At 44.2% G+C, this 15,617-nt stretch overlaps 1 protein-coding gene across 1 annotated transcript in view; it reads left to right on the forward strand.

Moving 5' to 3' along the window:
• The first annotated feature begins 9,703 nt into the window (after window positions 1-9,703).
• SDHAF3 (succinate dehydrogenase complex assembly factor 3) overlaps window positions 9,704-15,617 on the forward strand; it is an 85,833-nt gene continuing 79,919 nt past the window's right edge. The window contains exon 1 of the mRNA XM_032766154.2: window positions 9,704-10,048. Coding sequence (XP_032622045.1) covers window positions 9,866-10,048 — 183 coding nt within the window. The 5' untranslated portion in view covers window positions 9,704-9,865. The remainder of the gene's footprint in view (window positions 10,049-15,617) is intronic.

The raw sequence follows: 15,617 nt of genomic DNA on the forward strand, positions 1-15,617 counted from the left end.
CCTCCCCCACCTCTTCTGGCCGAGGCCATGCCCCCACTTGCTGTTCTCAGCCTCCTTCCCCTGTGGCCTCAGCCCCATCCCTGTTCCACTCCTTCTGCCTCCATCCCTGCCCCTGGCTCCACCCCATTCCTCCCCTTCCCCCATGGCCATGCCCCATTCTTCCCATGGCCCTGTCCACTCTGCCTCTCCCCCCTCAGCCCTGCCCCCATTCCTCCTCCACTCCGTCTCTTCTCCTCTGAGGCCTTGCCCCCAGCTCACTCCTTCCACCTCCACTCCTGCAGCCCTGAGATCTAAAAAAAGCTCTGTGGTCCCGCCGCAGCCCAAAGGCTACGATGGGGAGCGAGAGCTCCTTCAGCTCTGGGGCCATGGTGGAGGGAAATTTTTCAGGGGCCCCCAAATCTGCTATTGCCCCTCCCGGACGGTGCAAGGTTTGGGGAGATGTAGATTCCCCTAGCCTCCAGTATGTGCTGCCCATGCCACTTACTTCTTCACTGTCAATGCAGCTCCGAGGTTGGTGTCCCTGGGTTGGAAGGTTGGGATGATCTCGGCACACAGATTCAGGAAAGTGGTCTTGTACTTCCAAAAGTTCTGCAGCCACTGCTCATCATCCCAAACCTATATGATGATACGATCCCAGTGCTCATTTCTTGGGCCCAGAAGTAGTGCTCCACTGTCTGCAGCTGCTCCGTGAATGCCACCAACAATCGTGAATTCTATATTAAAGAGGATAAAAGTATTGCCTAGAGTTTTCCTTTAAAAAGTGGCAAGAACTTAGGTCCTAATTCTGCAGTGATCTCCATGAAGGCAGATCCTCTGCAAAATACCCTGATTCTGCAGGGTAACTATTTTGGTTTCAGCTTCAGATGGCAAAATACATTCTAATTGTTCAAATTAGTCCTAAATGTAGAATGAGTCCCATTTGGTGTTTTGAAAAATAAAATATGCAAAACATAAAGAATGACCAATATTTCTTTAACACCTCCTATGAGTCTGTGTATTAAAACAGATGGGGAAATAATATAATGCAGCCACTGAGCCGGATTGTGCTTTGGCGAGTTCAGTGCATGAATCCCTCTGTGTCCATGCAGAGGGATTTAACTGTCTCTGCAACATTATATCCCTGTCCTTCTAGAGTGTGGAGAGCCCTCCATTTGCTTTGGGATCTGTAAACTGGCAGAGGGTGAGAAAAGGCTGTGGGTGGTCATGTGTCATCCTTCCGCTGACCTCATGGAGAATCTACTGAAAAGCTGATAGATCCTAATGGAGTGCTCTCTGTGACGTGAAATGCCACAGGGAGATGGGAGAATCCAGGCATGGCATTCACTCTAGGGAACCAGAAAGAGAAGAAATAGGGGGCTCAAGGGCCAACACGGAAGCACCTGACATCTGTGCAGGTGGCTGTGATGTGTGCTAGTACTGTGCTTATTCTGTAAGGTCAGAAGAGACAACCTTCTTCTCTCAGACAGAATTCCTAGGAAACGCCTCCGAGTTTTCTCTCTCTACACAAGCAGACACAAACTGAAGCAAAAAGTTGTAGATTAAGTGTAAAAAAGTTTTCACTGACAGGCTGATATAACTTTAAGTTAATCAGTAGTTGAACAACAAAGTATATGTCCAGCAGAGGGATCACATAGGCCACTACAGAAAAAAATAAGATATTAAGAACCATACATGCTGTATTGATAACAAATACTGTAAGTCCATAAAGCAAGTTGCCTGGTCATTATCGCAAAAATATCATGGAAGACTTAAATAAGCTTCTCAAACCAATGCAGCTTCACTAACTTCAGTGGGGTTGCATGAGTATAGGATAGGACAGAAATTGGCTTCTTGAGTTCATCCTTTTTTCTAATTTGGAGGTTGTTAATGAGACACTGACAAGGAACTCAGGCTCAATTTATTTATTTACTTTAGTCGCTACAAGAATATAAAATAATAATAATTTCATAAATTCAAACCACATTACTAACAGAAATGTCCAAAAAAAATTAAAAATTCAGTGAATACAGTTGCTTCTATAATTTAAACAACCCTCTCCAGTGTTCACATTATGCATAAGAATCAGAAAACAATAGACTAGAAACCGACTATATGGAAAAGTGAAAGTGACTAGGGCCCAGATCCTCAAAGGTATTTGGGCTCCTAATTTCCATTGATTTAAATGGAAGTTAGGAATATAAATACCTTTGAGAATTTGGGCCTCGCCCTTTTTCATTGTCCAAAAGAAATGTTGAGAAATTAAATGAGCATCATAAATGGCTATAAGTGAATTATATTCATATAATCCTTTCTAGAATAATGTAAATTATTATATATTACTTGTAACTTGACTATATGCTTTTCCTACATTTCTTACCAACCTGGGCTTGATCCAAGATTTATTGGCGGGCCCATCAGCCCTGTAGAAATATATCCTTGGATTTTACGAGTCGGTTGGTTACAAGAAGGTTAATAATATTTCATCATTAGGCAGGTCTTTTGTCACAGCTGCTATTGCTTGATTTTCAGTTTCTTTTTTCAAACTATCCATGACTGGTGACTGTTGAAGATTTTTCCATGTGGGTGGGTTAGATGTGACAAAAAGTCTTTGAGAGCTGAAGAGTTAAATGAGATTTCAGTCCGCCCAACCCTCCATCCACCCCAAGCTAACAATGTAAATAAACCAAGTTTAAAGTTATAAATTCCAGTTGTAGTACGTCAGCTCCTGTGTTCAAAACTGCTGTCTTAGCACACATTCTTGTTATTCACACTAAAAGCAGAGGGAACAATAACTATGACTTTACCATGTTCCAGGAACTTAGGCCCAGATTCTCAAAGGTATTTAGGAAGCATGGGAATTCTGCTCTTAAATACCTTTGAAGAGCTGGGCCTTTCCCACTATAAGATGCTATGAAAACATTGCAGTCCATCCTCTTTTAAACACCATTAATTAATGATTCATTGTGCAGTTTTGCAAACTATAATTATATCACCTACATTGAAATCATGGGATGAGATTAAAAAATATCAAGAAGTTAATTAATGAACATCACTTTAAAGTATATGTACAATCTCAAGCCCCGATTCAGGAAAACATTCCTATTCAGGACAGCACTTCAGCATATTTGTTAAATTAAGTATCCCTTTGAAGTAACTGAAGTCGGTGGTATTTAAGCATGTGTTTAAGTGTTTTCTTGAACTGGGACGGCAGGTAGGTTTCTCTTATAGTACAATGGTCTCACATTGCACTAAATCTCAGATTACAATATAAAACATTTTTTTTGGGATATTATAGGTAACACAAATATATACCAACAATGCCTTAACCAGTTACATACCTAATATTTTAACCCCTTGTTGTCTGCCAGACCATGCCCAAGATTGAGAAGCATATTTCAACAGAACGTTTATTCAAATGAACAGAAATTTTATACCTATCAGGTATATTGAGTAACACTGGAGGATCATATTTCTTGGATTAAATCAGTCTTGGTACATACCTAGCTTTACTAACCTGCTGGCCAGTTCTGTATAGAATTTTTGTGTAGTGCAGCATACCACTGACCACTTAGTTCTCCAGTCTTGTGAATTTATTCTTTGTGAACACTAACAAATGCTTTTATTTAAGAGAAAGTAAGCAGATAAATTATTTGACTGTTCAGTGAGCAGAATCGGGTGCCAAGAAAATCACTGGGCATCACAAAGCCTGTGTTAAGTTCTCAGGCTTCCTATACAATGAATGGAGGAAGATATATACCTAAACATAGAATTCACAAAAGTCAGCATGTTAAGCAGGGAGCCACCTAAACTAGCCAGTCAGAGATGCCAAGGGAGGGATATGCTAAGCTCCGCCTTGCTCAGGGAGTTCAGGACCTAAATCCAGGCTGCAGGGAGGCACTTATCTCTACTTGGGATTCTCATTTGTGAACCCTGTCCTGGACTAGGCACCTAAAGTGTTTCTTATGGTGAGGAGGAGGACCTGATGTGCTGGGGTCCCACTCGTTCCATCAGCCTGGGTTTCCTCACCCTGACCTAGCTGTGCCAGGTCCTGAAGCCTTCTCTAGCACACATACAGGTAAGGCCACGCCCACCTGCAGATGGACATCACAGGGAGTACCCTCACCATTGGGCTATGGGATATTCTGATGCAGGTCTCCCTTAATCTCTCCTGTTAAAGTTGTTTCACTTTGGATAACTAAGTAAATATTAGTGGGCCACAGAGACAGTGAAAATGATGCTATAGCCTGGTGGATAGAGTAGGGCACTCACTGTGGAAGGGGTAGACCCAGGATCCAGTCTGCCTACTCTAAAGACTCTTTAATTATTTATCCAAAGGAGAACAGCTTCAACAGCAGAAACTGAGGGAGCCCTTCATCAGAAAATCACACAGCGGAATGATGAAGGCACTCACCAAGGGATGGCAGATCCCTGTTCCAATCCCTTCTCCTCATCAGGTGAAGAGGGGACTTAAAAATGGGTGGTCTCACATTGTGGGTGAGCACACTAACCACTGCGCTAAAGTTATGAGGGAGCTCTCTCCTTCTCTCCTCTCAGGCTGTTTTGTGTAGCACTGGGTGGCCTCTGAGCACACGTACTGGATGTGGCCCTGCATATGAGTTAAGCAGACAAATACCTTCCCTCCCCGCCCCAGGTTCATGAACTGTACTGGAGTTTAGATCTTGAGTGAGGCTGCAGGACACATGCATGGAGGCAGAAACATAAGCATCTAGGGAACTTTTACTGCAGCTACAGGGTTAAGCAGCAGCCATGTGGAGGTTTTGTGAATACCAGTGGTACCTAAATCTGGAAGTCAGGAGCCTAAGTAGCTTTGTGGAATCAAGCCCAATATGCCCACATGCAGAATTCCAAATTTCCACAGGGTGGTATCTTTTTTTGCTAACAGTCACTTTATGTATTTAGACATTAATGAATATTTTCTAATTTCTGTTCTACATAACTTCTCCCACAGTTCATAATTTAGACAGTTATGCTGTCTGAGTTATACAGACTTTCCATATAGAAAACAATGTTGGTTACTATGGCAAGGTAACTAAGACCAAGCAGCTATACATATACAAAGACCTAAGGGTGGGGGGATTTAATGCATGGTGGTGACATTACACCATGTAACGCTATATTTTATTATGTTAGTTAAATTCAACTTCATGTTTTGAAATTATTTGGCTATTTTCATTGTTACTAATTAATTTGGTGGGTACAGCTGAAACAAATGAGTGTTGCTATTTGAAATCCTCAATCCCCAACCACATACAAACACACCTACCTCTTCCTTCCTTGTTGGGCCACACACAACTCTACCTCCCCACAGAGACATTTTATATAGAGCATTTTCATCTCAGCCTTGCAAAAATTTACTTCTTTGCTTGCCTGGGGAAAGCGCTCTTTGGACAGGCAAAAAAAATATTATTTTTTCATTACTCGCGTAAGGATGGAGAAACAAATAACCACAGCACTGTAGACACAGCAGGGCACTGTCTGGCAGTGACCTGGGGAGAGGATTATTATTTTTATTTCATAGTGTCCACATGTCTGCTAGGCACTTCACAGAACATGCATTAAAAAGGTAGGTTCAGGCTTTGAATTGCTGAGGATCTCTATGATAAATTTATCAGGAGTGAGGATATCACACATGCCAGGGAAACATGTCTTCACTCAGGAAAGAAAAGTATAGTTTTTAACTCATGTTAAGCAAAACAGTGTTCAAATCCTAGGTTGTCTTCATTGAAAAAAATGTGGTTTTTACATATAGTTATTAAGGTTAAGATTTTGTCACGGTTAGTTTTAATTTTTGTTTATTGCCTGCAACCTGTCTGTGACTTTTACTAAATGTAACGAAGTGGGGGAGTGTGGTGGGCTGGCCGCTGGGGGCAACTGACAGCTCCAGCCCCTGTGGCCATGGGAGCTGAAACCAAAGTAGTCATGGAGGTTTGTTAAAGTCACAGAATACACGACCTCCGTGACTAAATTTGATCCTTAGTTAGCATATACATAAGGCACTTGTAGTTTTAAATAGTGTTAGCTGGCCCTATAGTCTAATTAAAACTACAACTTTCTACAGGTACTTCTACAGTGTACACTCCTTGTGGCAGTGTGTAGCACAGGGTATACCAGCATGGGTATAAATAGCAGTGTAGATCGTGAGGAACAGCTTAGGTGAGAAGAGTAAGGACATAGCTGAACTCTGTGGGTATGCACCCCACTCGCCAAGAAATTCCTTCCCCCAGTGTACTGCTGTCTCCCTGCTGCAGTGAAAGGCTTCAGTAGCAGGGAAAGACTAAGGGGGAGGCAGCAGTAAAAGACTCCTGCAGTGCGGAGCTGCCAGAGTCTTTCACAAATAGGTGTAGCTGCGCACTGCAGCGTGGACACAGCCTGCTTTTCACTTCAGTGAGTAGCTATACCCTGCACCTTGCTGCCAGGAGTGAGCAGTACAGACATAGCCTAGGTGGGTTAGTTAGCAAGGGTTAGCTTCACACTAGTTTAAATGCACCATTTTCACCCAATGAAGACAAGCTTTTGACAAAACCCAGTGTAGGAAAGGCCTGTTACCTGCAGGTGGAACTCTGAAGGCCAGGGTGGCACCTGGACTAGCAGGTTTGGAAAGAGCTAGTGGCATGGGCGGTGGGTGGAGCCCTCCTTAGGGGAGGCTAGCATTCGGCTCTACCTCTTCCGCCCCCATACTCCTCCCCCAGTCGGAGCCCTGAGACCCCTTGCTGCTGCCCCATGCCAGTGCGGAGCACCCCCTTCCAAGAGGAGTCCCGAGCACCTGCCCCTCAGCCGGAGGATCCACACTAGCTGGAAGCCCAAACGCAACCCTCCCTTGGCTGGAGGAGTCCTGGGCTAGCCGAAGCCCTGAGCCTCCCCGCCGCGATCCGGAGGTGCTCAGGCCAGCCACAGCCGTCCTGCGCCTCCCCTCCACTAAACCCAAGATACTGCAGGGCAAAACCTCTCAGCAGGCTGCCCTTGGAGGCTACACAGCTCCTCCCATCACACCTCCCTGGGACCTTTCCCTCCCCGACGGGCTGCTCAGCACCTTCTTCCCCTGACAACCATTTCTTTCTACCCTCCCCTTCCACACTTTGGAAGCTCCTCAAAGTCACACCATCACAAACTCAACACAAAATTCTCAGGTCTCCCCCTTACTGTCACAGTGAAAATCGTAACAAAAGGAAAACAGACAGGAGGCCAGCCTGCTCCCTGTCCACTTTTCTCTCTTCCTCGCCCCTTGACCAGCTGCCACCCTGTTTGCTTTGGCGATTGTCCCAATGCCTGTGGCCAGAGTATTTCCCTTTGTGACTCTGAAACGTGCCCTGACATTCAGGTCTGGAAGCTGGGCCCAGCGGCAGAAGGTGATGTAGAGGCTTTTGCTAGGGCAGGCAGGCAGGGGTGTCCTTGATGGCTAATTGTCTCTCTGGAGGTGAAAATCAACACTGTGAGGTGTCAACAGAAGTTGCCCTGGAAGGAGCAGGTGAGGAATGTGCTGGCCAGAAAGGCATTTCTTTCTCCCCATTCAAAAGGTGTTATGCTCCCCGTTCTTTTTAGGTGACAAATCTGAGGAACTGTCCCAGATTGAGGCGTCATTAGAGGAGGTTTTGGAACAAACTGATAAAATAAGAAGTCACCAGGACCAGATGGTACTCACCCAAGAGTTCTGAAGGAACTCAAATGTGAAATTGTTGAACTACAAACTGTAGTCTGTAACCTCTCATTTAAATCAGCGTCTGTACCAAATAACTGGAGGATAGCTAATGTAACACGCATTTTTTAAACGGGCTATAGAGGTGATCCCAGCAATTATAGGCCAGTAAACCTCACTTCAGTACCAGGCAAACTGGTTGATACTATAGTCAAGAACAAAATTGTCAGACAGATAGATGAACCTGATTTGTTGGGGAAGAGTCAATACGGTTTTTGTAAAGGGAAATCATGCTTCACTAATCTACTAAAATTCTCGGAGTCAACAAGCATGTGGACAAGGGGGATCTAGTGTACTTAGATTTTCAGAAAGCCTTTGACAAGGTCCCACACCAAAGGCTCTTAAACAAAGTAAGCTGTCACAGGACAAGAGGGAAGGTCCTCTCATAGATTGGCAACTGGTTAAAAAATGGGGAAAAAGGGGTAGGAAGAAATAGTCAGTTCTCAGAATGGAGAGAGGTAAATAGTTGTGTCCCTCAGGGGTCCGTACTGGACCCAATCCTATTCAACATATTCATAAATGATCTGGAAAAAGGGGTAAACAGTGAGGTGGCAAAATTTGCAGAGCATATAAAATTACTAAAGATAGTTAAGTCCCAACCAGACTGTGAAGAGCTACAAAAGCTTCTCACAAAACTGGGTGACTGGGCAATAAAATAGCAGACGAAATTCAAAGTTGATAAATGCAAAGTAATGCATATTGGAAAGCATAATCCCAATGATACATATAAAATGACAGGGTCTAAATTAGCTGTTGGCACTCAAGAAAGAGATCTTGGAGTCACTGTGGAACAGTTCTGTGAAAACATCCACTCAATGTGCAGTGGCAGTCAAAAAAGCAAACCGAATGTTGGGAATCATTAAGAAAGGGATAGATGATGAGATAGAAAATATCATATTGCGTCTATGTAAATCCATGATATGCCCACATCTTGAATACTGCATGCAGATGTGGTCGCCTCATCTCAGAAAGATATATTGGAATTGGAAAAGGTTCAGAAAAGGGCAACAAAAATGATTAGAGGTGTGGAATGGCTTCTGTACAAGGAGAGATTAGTAAGACTGGGACTTTTCAGCTTGGAGAAGAGACAACTAAGGGGCTATATGCTGGAGATCTAGAAAATCATGACTGATGTGGAGAAAGTAAATAAGGAAGTGTTATTTAATCCTTCTCATAACACAAGAACTAGGGATCACCAAATTAAATTAATAGGCAGCAGGTTTAAAACACATAAAAGGAAGTATTTTTTCACACAATGCACAGTCTGTGGAACTCTGCCAGCAGATATTGTGAAGACCAAGCCCATAACAGTGTACAAAAAAGCACTAGATACATTCATGGAGGATAGGTGCATCAATAGCTATTAGCCAGGATGGGCAGGGATGGTGTCCCTTGCCTCTGTTTGCCAGAAGCTAGGAATGAGCAACAGGGGGTGGATCACTTGATGATTACCTATTCTGTTCATTCCGTCTGCTGCACCTGGCACTGGCCACTGCTGGAAGACAGGACACTGGGCTAGATGGACCTTTAGTCTGACCTAGTAGGGCCATTCTTACCTTAAGTTCTTCCTGGGTGCATCTGAAATCTCCCTGCACAGGGAATAATAAAGCAAGAACGCTCCCCCAACCAGGGGTACAGGGGAAGCAGAGCCTCCCTTGGTCTATTACACCCACAACCCACGGCTGGTGGATTCATACATATGCCTCTCCAGAAGCTCAGGCCACCCCACGGAGAGGCAGTGGTTGCAGTCCCAGCCAGGGAGCCCGCACACGTGGGCATGGGGGCGCCTGAGCGCGTTGGGCCGGGATGCCCGGGCTCCGCTGCCCCTCCTCCCCCAGGGGGCGCCTTGCCCCGGCTGCTACTCGGCGGGGGTGGCGGGTGGGGGCGAGCGAGCCCCTGAACTAGGCCGGGCCGGCTGGTGGGGAGTCGCTCGCTGATCCGCCCCCCCCGGCCTGGCGGAGGAGCCCGACGCGCCGCGTCCTACCGCTGGTGCTACCGCCTCAACCCTCCGGCACAGGAGCGTTTCTCTCCGCGCTCCGCTGCCCACCCGGGGAGCTTCTCCGGGGCCTGCAGCTGTCCTGGCACCGCCCGCTGCACTGACCGGCCCGCCCTGCTGCTGAGCGCAGCCCGGCACCCCAGGCGGCAGCAGCGCAGCTCGCGGTAGCCCCAGCCATGCCGAGCCCTGCAGCGCTGCACGTGTCCCGTGTGTGGGCTCTGTACCGGCGGATCCTGCTGCTGCACCGGGCGCTGCCCGTGGCGCTGAAGGCGCTGGGCGATGAGTACGTGAAGGAGGAGTTCCGGAGGCACCGCTCGGTTGGGCCTGCTGATGCCCAGCGCTTCCTGCGGGAATGGGAGGCAAGTGCCCTAGGACTAGCCTCCCCTGTCTGCTGGGAGGGCTGCGGGCCATTTAGTTCCTCCCTCACCTCGGTCTTGCCTTAGGGCCCTGCCTCAGCTGCACGTATCAGCTCACAGCTTGGGGCTAACGCAGACGGGGGGGGAGGGGAGTCAGGCCATCTGGGCTGTGCCCGACTTATGTGTGGCGTGACCTGGCCTGGGCTAGTCTGTAGGCCCAATATTTTCAAAAGTAGCTGCTGAGCACCTGCAGGGTGCTTTGAGCAGGGGATTGGACTGGATGACTTCCTGAGGTCTCTTCCAACCCTAATATTCTATGCAGCTCCCAATGATTTCATTGTAGAAAACTTAGGGCTTAATTTTTCTCTGCCTCAGGCCTTCCTTGTATAGTATGGAAGCTGTGATGTTGACACACCTCTGCAAAGTACCCTGAGAGTTGCAGATTTTTTTTAATAAAGCTAGATAAGTGTAACCTATTTATTATTATTGTATACTAACCTCCAACAAACTCAGCACAAGATTAAGGGATACCCATAATAATAGTCTTCTCTCTGTGCAGGATTCTCATTGCATGGCACCAGTCTAGTAGAACTCTTATAGCTCTTAAGGTTTTTGGCTGGGGTGGAGTATGTAGGTCTCTGGGTATCCTTATGCATTCATAAGTTCAAAGTGACCATAGGGGCAGAGTTTCCTGATATTGGTATATGTAGTGGTCTGTCACAATTATTCTTAGTCCTGTGCAGGTCTGCCACAAAACCCATAGTACCTTTGAGGCATTCTTCTGATCCTGCATTGGCAGAGATAGGATCTCTTGATGCGTTGGAGTGTTTTTTGTGTTAAGGCTGATGCTCATGCACTAGGAGTCTGTTTTTCCCAGGATAGGAAGTTTTGACGATGATCCAGCACCTCTTATCGTGAGGATTTCGCAAAGCAGGTAACATGCTCTAGAGCCCCTCCATAACTTAGACAGTTCCAGCTGTGTAAATGAGGGAAGGCTGAGTATCAGGGTGATAAAAGCTGCTCTTTGGACTGAGATGAGCAAGAAGACTAATTCTATGCCAGATAATCTCAGCAGTAGAGGAACACACCAATGTCTGTACAGGAGAGGAGCCTAACTTTCTCCAGTTTTTCTAGAAGCTGACTTAACAAATGCATTTTAATTGAAACTGGTCCAAAAATTTACAAAGTCCCCAGTTGAGGAACATAGGCCAGGATGCTCTTGCATCTATTTTGGACCAGCAACTGAAAGAGGTGTAGCAGACCCTTCATGCAACTGTCCAAGCCTGGAAGACAGCCAAGGAAAAAAATACTTTCTTTGTGAGGCTGATTCCAGCTATCAAACTTTCTGGAGTGACTCAATAGCAAAAATACCAACCTCAGGGCAGAGTGTTAAGAACCAGCACCAACCCACCAAATTGGTCATGAGTTCTATACTTAGATTTCACCAGCCAATTATCAAGTATAAACTGTCAGGTACTTCAAGTGCCTTAACAGACACAGTCACAGACAGTCCCCTTGGGTACTCTATCAGTCTTGCCACCCAGATAAACCTACCTTTGTGCTAGATGGTACCTTACATCAAGAGTCTCAGCAATATTCAGGTTACTTGTAGTCCAAAAGGACCAGTCACTTACCTCAGGTCAATTGCACTTTAGAGCTTACACCAAAGACAATGCGTGTAGCCAATCCTGAACTATCTAAAGATTTATTAAATAGGAAAAGGAAACAGAGTTATTTACAAGGTTAAAGCAGGTAAACATATATACAGAAATAAGCTACAATCTTAAATTTCAAAAGGTAATAGTAGATTCTCTAATAAGCAAGCTCTTGTCCTTTAGGGCTAATCTAGGTTAAAATCCAGGGGATCCCTGGTTTATGCCTAGGAACCTTGCCACTAGGGTCCAAGCAGCAATGAGAAACAGTTCCTTCTTGTTACAGGTTTTTATTCCCCCCGGTTCTGCTCTGAGCTGCGAACTCATCTGATGGGAGGAATTCACTTGCATGATTAATTTTTATAGGGATGGCGGAGATCAGTCAGCAAAGTCTTTTGTCCTCTTTAATGTTCCATAATAGTTTGTTTGGAGTTGATGGGTCTTCCCTGTTGGGCAGGACATAACACTTTCTGTGGGAGACCAGCATTTCACACTAGTTAATGTCCCTCTCCTGTCTAATGATTTACACAGTTACCGAGGCTTACAATACAAACGCTCAAATATTATCGTATAATATGGGATACATGTTATAAGTGAGCATGCATGCAGCAACTCCCAAGCATTCAATAAAATCTAACACATTCTTATAATTCTGATATCTGTTATAACAATACTAATACACAGGTGAGCCTGACTGATTCCAGTTATGGATTTGTCAGTGTTCAGCTGAGGCATGGCGACCTTGGCATGAGCTGGTACCTGGTCTCTCAGCATCACACTGACTATAGCTCTCGCCCTCCTTATGAGAGTTTTGTGGAATCAGCCATGGCTAGAGGGAAGACCATTTATGTTGCTCCTGAGTATATATGGAAGAAGGGTTTACAAGATCAGAACACTATCTCAGTCTGAGTCAATCAGTGATATATTCTCACTAGTGGTCGGAGAGGAGGGAGTGGTGGATTAGGCCTTCATCCGAAGAGGGACACCCTTCTCTTTGCCTTTCACTGGAAGAAAAAGCTACTGGTCTTCTGCTCATAGCATCAAGAAAAGACCATGTTAGCTAAGGATATTTTCTCCACCAGCTGGGGAAGGATGCTGCTGTACATCTTTTCAACAACCTATCTCTGGTAGCAAAGGACCTGTTAAAGCTTATGAGACCCAAAAGTTTAATGATCCTAATAGTCCCATATTGGTCCAGTCAGGTTCAGAATCTGGTTTCAGTAGTCATTCAGAACTCATACTTTTCTATCAACCTGGAAGCCGTCTCTCTGACATCTTGTTCTTTTTAGGTTAAAGATCTTCAGGTATGGTATCTCTGAGCAGGTGATTTGGTCCTCCTGGCATTTCAGAAGCCATCTACAAAAACGAGCTACAACTCTAAGTGGATATCAGAGTCCTGTCCAAGGTGGTGGTGGAGTTTCCACAGTAGTGAGTCTGTCCTCTTGCCAATGCTCTTTTCATGCTAGAGGAGGCCCTGCATCATGAGTTTGGTGTAAAAGGGTCTTGGAATAGACCGAAACATTTAGAAAGTCCACTTACCTTCTTGTTTCTTTTGTCACCAGTTCAGTGGGCATGGCTGTTACTACAGGACTATATCTGAATGAATATCTGATTGCATTTCACATTGCTAGGACCTGGGTGACCTTAAACTAGAAAGATATGTCAATGTTCACACAATTCAGGTGAACACTGACCATAACCGACCTTCATGGATGTTTCCATCAGACATGCATAAAGCAGCTACATGGTTTTCTCTCCACATGTTCACAAAGCATTATTGCATAGACTCATCCTCCAGGAGGAAATCCTGTTTTGGATTCTGGTTCTAGAACGCATTTCCAAGGTGGAAAAGGCCAAACTCTTCCATCTGCGGAAGTTTTTGTTTTATGTCAAGATATCCCAAATTTTAATTTGTCTCACTTGTGTGGGTTTTTCTTTCTGATAACATTCAAGTCTGCTGAAAGAAATAATTATGTCCAATTATTTGATATGTAAGAGATCACTTGCTGCTCTTTATACTGTTTAATGCTGTACATAATAAAAGAAGATCTCAGTTAATGCTTTTGTCACTAACTTTGTTATTGCCACTTGTTTTAATTTCTCTCTCTTTGGACATCTTTCAGTCTCTCTTTCCTGAAGTGAGAGTCCTGCACAGATGCTCTCATTAAACAGAAAAAAATATTTAATTTATAATTCTCCTTCTCTGAAAAGATCCTCTTTCAGGATTCTCATTCACCTGCCTGGTTCCTCTAAGAGTCTTTTAACTTTGAACTTTTTTTAAAGACAGCTTTCTCTTACACCTTGTTTCTCATTTTTTGTCTGAGGTGCCCTTTTTTTTGTTTATAATCTCACATTGATCATCTTGAATGGTTTTTTCTTTCTCTTACCTTCATGTGGTGCTCAATATAAGAACTGAATAATTAGAAGGCAGCACTTTTAGAGTCAGCAGTAGAGGCGTGCAATGGCTAAAAGGGGACCTCACTTGCATTCTTTATCTCACTATCACTAACCTTAAGGGTCAAAAACCTTGAGAGTAAGAACAGTTCTATCAGCTTTTCACTAAGGAGTCACAGCTTGGGTGTGAGAATCCTGCAAGATATCCTTTTCAGAATAAAAAGTAAATAAATTTCCAATTTTCATTTCCCCTCACCAACTGATAGAGCTTGGGTTTTATTTGGTAGTGAATTCTATAATTAAAGCTGTAAAACAGTTTCCTCTCATAGCTACCTGTAGCTTACAACTTTGAGATTTAAATTTTCCATGGCTGGTTCTTCTCCAAAAGTTACTTGGAATTTTTTTTTTTTTTTTTTAATAAAATCCTTTTTAGTCCCATTGGAGTTGTGAGAAAGTGGTAAAAATACGTTTTTCAGCAAAAAACCTGAATTTCAAAACCTGAAATTTCAGATGATCTTTAATGAGCATTAATGATTTTGCAAGGCATGGAGGTGGGAGCGGGAAATTGGTTTAGATTTAATAGTGTCTGTTTGAAAATGGCATAGTGCACACTTCAAGAGGGATGTGTTATATGGACAGCTTGAAAAGATGCCAAGGTAGATTCAGGCTTTGCCAAACTGTTCATGTGGATCCTTTTACCTATATCTCAGTCTTCTTATTTCCCCCCAAAATTATGTCAATCTGAAGGTGTGATTACTAAAAATCTCATATTCATTTCACAGGGCTATGGGACTTTTTGCACCTCAGAATGCGTTAAGACTCCCAGAGCCTTGGAAACGTGAAATAGATAATTGGGGAACAAGTCCCAAAGCATTTCTTTATCATTCTCTTCCCTTGCCGGGAAACAGGTTCTCAGGATAGTGTTAGGTCCTTCTAATCCAGTGGGATATAGATTGTCAGTCTATCCCTTGGCTGGAGGGAATAACCCATTCAATACTAACTTCATGGAGGCTCTAGCTTAGTTCTTGAACATTCTGCAATAGTGCATCTATGAAGTGCATGCATATGGCACACTTAAAGAAGTGTGCATTAGCAGTACTAGCGTATTGCCTATTACAAGAAACACAACTGTGCTTTCAGAAATTCTGCATACACCCAGATGTTTTTCTTTCTTTAAAAAACATCTAGAGGCATTTTAAAAACAACTAACAAAATCATCCAAAGCATAGGACTTGGTGGTCATGGTGGACTTCAGCTACCCAGACATCTGGGGAAAATGATACAGCAGGGCACAGAGTATCTAGTAAGTTCTTGGAATGTATTTGAGACAATTTTTTTATTTCAGCAGCAAAGAATCCTGTGGCACCTTATAGACTAAGAGACGTTTTGGAGCATGAGCTTTCGTGGGTGAATACCCACTTCGTCAGATGCATGTAGTGGAAATTTCCAGGGGCAGGTATATATATGCAAGCAAGCTAGAGATAATGAGGTTAGTTCAGTCAGGGAGGATGAGGCCCTGTTCTAGC

The sequence above is a fragment of the Chelonoidis abingdonii genome, chromosome 2, assembly GCF_003597395.2.
Source record: "Chelonoidis abingdonii isolate Lonesome George chromosome 2, CheloAbing_2.0, whole genome shotgun sequence".
Classification (NCBI taxonomy): domain Eukaryota; kingdom Metazoa; phylum Chordata; order Testudines; family Testudinidae; genus Chelonoidis; species Chelonoidis abingdonii.